At 46.3% G+C, this 8,167-nt stretch overlaps 1 protein-coding gene and 1 long non-coding RNA gene across 6 annotated transcripts in view; one reads left to right on the forward strand and one right to left on the reverse strand.

Annotated features, from left to right (window-relative positions):
- LOC116096500 overlaps window positions 1-4,361 on the forward strand; it is a 12,348-nt gene extending 7,987 nt beyond the window's left edge. Inside the window, exon 3 of the long non-coding RNA XR_004121023.1 lies at window positions 4,255-4,361. This is a non-coding gene — a long non-coding RNA (uncharacterized LOC116096500). The remainder of the gene's footprint in view (window positions 1-4,254) is intronic.
- Armh1 (armadillo like helical domain containing 1) overlaps window positions 1-8,167 on the reverse strand; it is a 40,083-nt gene that overhangs the window by 8,102 nt on the left and 23,814 nt on the right. For all 5 annotated transcript variants that reach the window (XM_031378347.1, XM_031378346.1, XM_031378348.1 and 2 more), the window contains 2 exons: window positions 7,766-7,962; window positions 6,294-6,378 (listed from right to left, as the gene is read on the reverse strand). In XM_031378347.1, coding sequence (XP_031234207.1) covers window positions 6,294-6,378; window positions 7,766-7,962 — 282 coding nt within the window. The remainder of the gene's footprint in view (window positions 1-6,293; window positions 6,379-7,765; window positions 7,963-8,167) is intronic.

Below are 8,167 nucleotides of genomic sequence, written 5' to 3' on the forward strand. Positions count from 1 at the left end.
TTTTTATTCTATGAGTTTGAGTGTTTTGCCTTTATCTATGCAACCACACCAAGTATAGTTGTGTGTTGCCTGTGGAACCCAGCTTGGGTTCCCTGCAAGAGCAGCAAGTGTTCTTAACTCCTGAGTCATCTCTGCAGCTTCCTCTTCTGAGCAACCAGCCTGTGCACTGAGTGTGTGAACCCCTTCTAAAGCTGTGTCAGATACCAAGGTCTCTAAACGGGAAGATGCTGCCAAGTGAGTGTGGGGCACAGACACCTAAGGGCCAGGAAAGTGGGGAAACTCGAAACAAGTTTGCCTTGGGGTTTCTATCTACCGAGACCCTGGATAACTACATAATAATTTTTTTTTAAGATTTATTTGTTGCTGAGCGGTGGTGACACACACCTTTAATCCCAGCACTTGAGAGGCAGAGGCATTTGGATTTCTGAGTTCGAGGCCAGCCTGATCTACAGAGTGAGTTCCAGGACAGCCAGGGCTCCACAGAGAAACCCTGTCTTGAAAAACAAAAACAAAAAAAAAGGAAAAAAAATATTGATTTGTTATTGTATCTAAGTACACTGTTACTGTCTTCAGACACTCCAGAAGAGGGCATCAGATCTCATTATGGATGGTTGTGAGCCACCATGTGGATTCTGGGATCCAAACTCAGGACCTCTGGAAGAGCAGTCAGTGCTCTTAGCTGCTGAGCCATCTCTCTAACCCATAATAAAATTCTTTAAATGCTAAACCAAGTGTCGCAGTTTCAGTGCTCATATAGCCGGGTGCATGTGACACACTTGTAAAAAGTAGTAGGTTTGGAGCCCATGAGAAGGCTCGGAGGTAAAGGTGCTTGTAGCCATGCCTCACCTTGACGCTTGAACTCTCACACACATGCCCGCACACTAAATACGTGCTACAGCATGTGTGTTGGACTCAGAGAATACTTTGTGAAGTCAGTGCTCTCCTCTATTCACGTGCCTTTGGGGAACTGAATTTAGGCCATCAGGTTTGGCAGGAAATGCTTTTACCACCTGAGCCACCTGGATGGCTGCACCAACATTTCAGTATGGTTGTTTGTTTGTTTGTTTGTTTTGTTTTGTTTTTTCAAGGATGGAACCTACTTTGCTGACAGGATGGAGCGAAAGCAGCATGCAGGTGTAAGAGCTGGGTTTTTTTTTTTTTTTAAGATTTATTTATTATTATATGTAAGTACAGGAAGCTGTTTTCAGACACACCAGAAGAGAGCGTCATATCTCATTATGGATGGTTGTGAGCCACCATGTGGTTGCTGTGATTTGAACTCAGGACCTTCAGAAGAGCAGTCAATTCTCTTAACCGCTGAGCCATCTCTCTAGCCCCGTAAGAGCTGTTTTTATCTTCAGTTATCTGTTTTGCATGTGTGAATGTGTATGAATATGGGTAAATGCATACCACAGTGTACCTGTGGAGGTCAGGGGAGTCAGTCCTTTCCTTCCTCCATGTGGGTCCTATGGGCCAAATTCAGGTCATCAGACTTGAAGGCAAGGATCTTTACCTGCTGAGCCATTTTGCTGGCCCTTGGGTCTCTCTCTCTCTCTTCTCTCCTCTCTCCTCTCTCTCCACTCTCTTTTTTCTCCTCTTTCTCTCTCCCCCTTCTCCTTTTTCCCTTCTCCCCTCTTCCCCCTCCTCCTCTTCCCTCTCCCCTTCCTCCTGTGTCCTCACCCCCACCCCCAGCTGTTTTGGAACTTGATTTCTAGAGGAGGCTGGCCTTGAACTCACAGAGATCCTACTGCTTCTGCTATCCAAGTGTTGGTATTATAAGCGCAGGTGACAGCAGCCCGGTTGATATCTTGACCTGGAAACCTTACAAAATATCCCAAGTCAGAGCTGGGATGATGGTGCACACCTATAATCCCAGCACCCTGGGTTACAAAAAAAGACTCAAAAAGAGAGTGGTGTGGGGGAGGGATCTAGCACTAGGTAAGCTGTTCTCAGATTCCTGAGCCATAACACATGGTACGGTAAAAGTTTACTAGCCAATGTTTGTAATCCTAGCATTCTGGAGGCTGAGACTGTAGGATGAGGGGTTTGAGGTCAGCCTGGGCTGCATAGTAAGCGCTTTACTGTCTCTAACTGCTACATTTTAGGGGTAATTTTTAATATAGAAATAGATCCCTAATATACATACAGATTTAACAGCTTTTTCGGGTTTATGCAAACATTCAAATAAACAGTTCTCACTTCTCCTTTATGGCAGCATTGTAAAGGATCATTTGTCTCTGCTTTGTTTGGTGGCCCGGGACAAAGGTCAGGAAGAGGTGACCATCTGCATGGCTTTGACTGCCCATTCTTGAAAAGCTGGTGTGAGGTCTGCAGGGACAGAGAGTGGACAAAAAGCCAGCATGGGACAGAAAAGGGGTGCTGGGGAAGAAGGCAATGGGAAAAATGGGAAAGGAAGAATTTGGAGGATGTGGTTTCTACCAACTCTCTCGGCCCCACTAATGCTGCCAATATGAATTGCTAAGACATTTTCAAATATTTGAAGGACATATAGCGTCAGTAAAGCAGCGATTTGGTGAATTGTCGTTCAGCAAGTTAATCTTTTGGCCAAATGACTTTTGGCCAGAGTGCGTCTGACAATGTAAGTTACAATTGGTGTGCTCTTTACCAAGTGATACATTATAATGTTTATGTCCCGAAGGCAACCATTAACAGTTATTTGTAAAAGACACTAAGAACTTTATTGGTTCCTTTCTCTCTCTCTCTCTTCCTTTCCTTCTTTCTTTTTTTCTTCCTCTCTTTCGTTCTTTCTTTTTACCACTGAGTCATACCTCCCTCTTTTAAAGTTCTCAATTAGCTTATTAATTTTATTTATTTATTTATTTATTTATTTATTTATTTATTTATTTATGGTACTGAAGAGATGGCTCAGTGGTTAAAAGCACTGATTGTTCTTCCAAAGGTCTTGAGTTCAAATCCCAGCAACCACATGGTGGCTTACCACCATCCGTAATGAGATCTGACACCCTCTTCTGGTGTGTCTGAAGACAGCTACAGTGTACTTACATATGATAAATAAATAAATCTTTAAAAGGAGAAAAAGAAAAGAGGACTGATTGCTCTTCTAGAAGACCTGGGTTCAATTCCCAGCATCCACATGGCAACTGACAACCATCTGTAACTCCAGTACCAGAGGGATCTAATGTCCTCTTCTGGCCTCCACAGCTTGCAGACATATATGCAGGCAAAACACCCATCTTCATAAAATAATAATTATTTTTACATTTAACTAGGTGTGTGACACATGCCTTTAATCCCAGCACTTGAGAAGCAAAGACAGACAGACTGTGTGAGTTCCAGGCCAGTAGGACTACACAATGAGAACCTATGTCTCCAAAAGTAAAATAAAATGAAATTTAATTTTCACTGCTGGGTAGTGGTGGCGCATGCCTTTAATCCCAGCAATGGGAAGGCAGAGACAGGCAGATCTCTGGGTTTCAAGGCAGCCAGGGCTACACAGAGAAACTCTGTTTCAAACAACAAAAATTTTTTTTTCAATTTAGTGTGTGTGTGTGTGTGTGTGTGTGTGTGCATGCACACATGCCACAGTGCTCCTGTGGAAGTCACGGGACATTTTTTTTTTTTTTTCGAGACAGGGTTTCTCTGTATAGTTCTGGTTATCCTGGAACTCACTCTGTAGACCAGGCTGGCCTCGAATTCAGAAATCTGCCTGCCTCTGCTTCCCAAGGGCTGGGATTAAAGGCATGCGCCACCACCGCCTGGCTGTCACAGGACATCTTGTGGGAGTCAGTTCTTTTTTTCCATGTGTATCCTGGGGATTGAGCTCAGGCTGGCAAGCTTGGAGGCATGTGCCTTTACTCAGGAGCCATCCTACCAGCTCTGGATTTTGGGGCTCACTTTTTAGCTCAGGAGGTTGGCCTCAGGCTTGGGAGTCTCGAGCCTCCATAGCTTCTCTACTCTAGGGAAGGGACTCAGTGAATGGCTGCCTTTGTCCCTTTATACTACTAGTTCTGATAAGTCCCCGCTTGCCACCAGTTCCTGGAATGGCAATCCTTCCTGAGAGGAAAGTGTCATTTTTCACTTCAGAGCAGTTATAAATGGAGATAAATTCTAGGCAGGACCACTTTGGAGAAGTCCTCTGTTAGTTCTGGTTTTGGCTCAGCTTAAATGGGATGCTCATTAAGAGAAATTCTAAAGTCCGCAGTGTGATAAAAAGCCCTGGGATGTCGGTGAGCACAGGCCTCGGCACCCTCCCTCCATTGTCTCTCCTTCCAGGTGAAGAGGGCAGAAGCAGGTGCCAGGAGCTCCTGGAGAGGTTAAATGCACTGACCAGCACTGCTGTCCCTCCCACCCCCGGGGGCACCCACACTCAAACCCTGCACCCTTCTGAAAACTGCGTTATTATACTGAGAAACCAGGGGCTGCTGGGATGGCTCAGCAATTGAAAGCTCTTGTTGCTCTTGTAGAAAATTGGAATTCAGCTCCAGCCCCACATATGTTGACTCATAATTGCTTGTAACTCCAGCTCTGGAGGATTCAATGTCTCCTTGTGGCCTCTGTGGGCAGCCTATTATATCTGGGCATGTACCCACATGGATTGCCCAGATCCAGCACCCATTCTTCAGTGATTTTAAGAACTGGACATGGGCTGGAGAGATGGCTCAGTGGTTAAGAATACTGACTGCTCTTCCAGAAGTCCTGAGTTCAAATCCCAGTAACCATATGGTGGCTCACAACATCATGTAATGAGATCTGATGCCCTCTTCTGGTGTGTCTGAAGACAGCTACAGTGTACTTACATATAATAAATAAATAAATCTTCAAAAAAAAAAAAAGAGAACTGGACACAATATTATTTGGCTTTCTCATTGAGATGTGGCAACTGTGTGGTCCTGTGAACTTTTTATTATTTGTTTGTTTATTTGTTTGTTTTTGAGACAGGGTTTCTCTGTGTAGCCCTGGCTGTCCTGGAACTTGCTTTGTAGACCAGGCCAGCCTCGTACTCAGAGATCTACATGCCTCTGCCTCCTGAGTGCTGGGATTAAAGCTGTACATCATCACTCTGCTGGGTCTTGTGAATTCTAACAGGACTCAGTGTATGCTGGTTAGGAGGCTTGGCCACAAAAGGCTATGCAGTTTCACACTGGATGTTCTTGGATGCTCGTTTTTTGGGACCCAGCCATCAAGCTATGAGAAGCCAGGTGTCAACACAGAGACCACACAGTTGATGGTCTTGGCTGAGTCCTACCCCCAAATACTTCAGCCCCTTGAATTAGCCCCAAGACCTATACTTTCTTCAGATATAAAAAGTAGCCAGGCAGTGGTGGTGCATGCCTTTAATCCCAGCACTTGGGAGGCAGAGGTAGGAGGATTTCTGAGTTGGAGGCCAGCCTGGTCTACAGAGTGAGTTCCAGGGCTACACAGAGAAATCCTGTTTTGAAAAATCAAAAACCAAAAACCAAATACCAAAAAACAAAACAAACAAAAAAAAAACCCAACAACAACAAAACAAATACCAAGGTAGGGGACTTGAGAGACCACACTTGGCAGGTGTGGTGCTGTGTGCCTGTAATCCCAGTACTACAGCTTGGTGTCTGAGGCAAGATACCATGTGTAGAGAGAAGATGCCATGGGGTAGATGAATTATGAAAACATGGCCATGAGGGCTGGCCAATTGGAGTTGAGAGACGCCCAGACGGAACATGGCAAGTTATGACTTGGGGTTATTGGTAGGGAAGTAGATTCTAACGGTTTAGCGGTAGATATCTACCCAGCCCTAGTGCTTCAAAGGCTATCATAAATATAAAGATTTATGCATTTTATCTGGAAACTGAATGATTAAAGGCAGGGTAGAAACCCCTGGCTGGCATTAAATATTTACTACAACAAGGCAGTTGCACTGTGTAGCTCAGGTTGGCCTGGAATTTGAGATTCTCCTGTCTCAGCCTCCCAACTGCTGAGTGTAGGGGTGTGTATCACTGAGCTAGGCTTCCTTTTCCGTTTTCCCAGTGCCTGAAGTCCAACCCAGGCCTGTACACACTGGCTGAGCATCCTGTCATGGAGTCAGGGGCTTCAGTGCAGAACCAAGAAGCATATGAGAGAGAGAGAGCTCTGGACTTAGCTGGTCCCAACCACTGCTCAAACAAATGAAACAGGACCACCATTTTCTGAGGAACTTGCTGGCTGATACTAAACTGGTCTCTTCCTCTGGCAAGGTTATTCTGGACATTCGGCCACAGGCTCCTTGTGAATGGAGGGAGACTTTAGAGTGCCGCCTCTCGCTGCCACCTTTGGTGACCTGGAGGCCTCCCTACCTTCATACTGGACCTCCAGGTGCACTGTACTCAGGACCGCCAGCACACATTCCACGATGCTGGGGTGTGTCGCTCCCACGATTGACTTGCAAGACAGATAAAAGGACCAGAGGATTGACTAGTTAGGCCTAGAGGAAGTGAAAGGAGGATCCCCTAGACAGCCAGGCTGTGGGATGACTTGACTCTAGTCTTTAGCTCAAGATGCCTTAAGCCAAGCCTCCTGGCTGTCCATTGAGACTCGCAGGACCGAGGTCTGTGACTTTAACTTGGGGAGGGAGGACGGGGGGGGGGAAGGGGGGCAGAAAAGTACTCAACTCTGATCCTAAATTGCCTCTCTCTGAAATCTCACCTTTCAGTTAGCCTTTCTAACCTCTTCAGACTTTACCTAGACCATCTCTACCAGCTAGTGAGAAGACAGAGCCGTGTATGTAAACAAGGGTCTACCCAAGTGCCCACTGTAGGAGGCACTGCACGGGGACCTTAGGGATTCTCAGCTCTGGCCGTGGCCTCCCACTGGCTCAGCTCAGCTCTAGCAGCTCTCCCTTTTTCTTCCCTCCTGATGTGATGAATCCTGTCTGAGGGGTTTCATTTACTTCAGCTTCACTTGTTAGTGATCCGTTTGTGAAATCCATGCTGACATCTTCATCCTGGGCCTTTCTCTGGAGCCTTTTACTTTCTGTGGCTCAGTGGCCTCTCCAGCAGCTCTAGGCAGTGGTTCTTAAACTGAGCTAAGAACCAGGACCCCTTAGGAATTATAGAGGGCCACTTGGGAGCCACTGCCACTTACTGAGTCTGAACCCAAGTCCTCCCACGGGGCAAAGCCCAAAGCTAGATGGCATCTGTGATGTCTACTCTTGGTTCCCCATCTGTCTCAGAAATGCCTACCCACCTTGGTCACATCTGAACCCACCCCCACTGTCACCATTCAGGTTATTTTGTTGTCTGCCTCCCCCCAGCCCAGCCTCTGGGGTACTTGTGAGAGTTTAAACCATTCATGTCAAAGCCACGTTTGTTCCCCTCCTTACTAGGCATGATGCCACCGTACCCCCAAAATCTGACTTCCTAGGGCAGAAGCCAAGGAGGAGGAAGAAAAGCTTTTCCAATCAGTGAGATCTGGCCTCTTCACTTACACGCTGCCTACAGAAACCCCGTGCTGCTTCTGTCAAATGGATGCCTTTAATCTTTCCCACAGTCCCCTTGTCATCCGCGTTGCTTGTCTCTACCACTTTGAAGTCTGCCAATATCCTTCTGATCCTTAAACAAACAGGACAAATCACTCTGCTGGGAGACATGAACTCTATGCCCAGCCTTAGCCTTCGGAAGTGGTGCTGATTGAACAGCAGGCTGAGCTCTGTCTCCTTGGTTTGTGGGAAGTGCGGCTGGGGAAGGTAAGACTGCGCAAGCGCACAGTGCATCACAACTCCAGTGAAGCGCACAGTGCATCACAACTCCAGAGTAAAGCTGCGGCTCACCTGGGCAGTCTTGAGAGTCTGCAGGGCCAGCTGCTGGGCTTTCGGGGACCCACAGGGCAGCAGAGCTATTAGACCTTTGTATACTTGGTTCTGGTACTTGGGATTGCCATGGACCAACGAATCCAGCAGAACCTGCACTTCCTCCTGGGTCTCTTCTGATTTAGACTTTGCCAGAAATTCTGCTATGGCTCTCACACCTAGGCAATGGAGAGAAAATGCTAAAATGGACAGCATTTAGGTTGAAAACAATTCCCACTCATGATTGCATAACAGAATTGCTTTGAGTGTTTCGAATGAGCTTGTTTAACCAAAGCACAGTTTTTTGTTTGTTTGTTTGTGCTGGGCATAGAAAGTCTTTCTCACCAGACTGTAACGGGGTTTTTTTTTTTTTTTTTTTTTTTT

Source organism: Mastomys coucha, unplaced genomic scaffold, assembly GCF_008632895.1.
Source record: "Mastomys coucha isolate ucsf_1 unplaced genomic scaffold, UCSF_Mcou_1 pScaffold18, whole genome shotgun sequence".
NCBI lineage: Eukaryota > Metazoa > Chordata > Mammalia > Rodentia > Muridae > Mastomys > Mastomys coucha.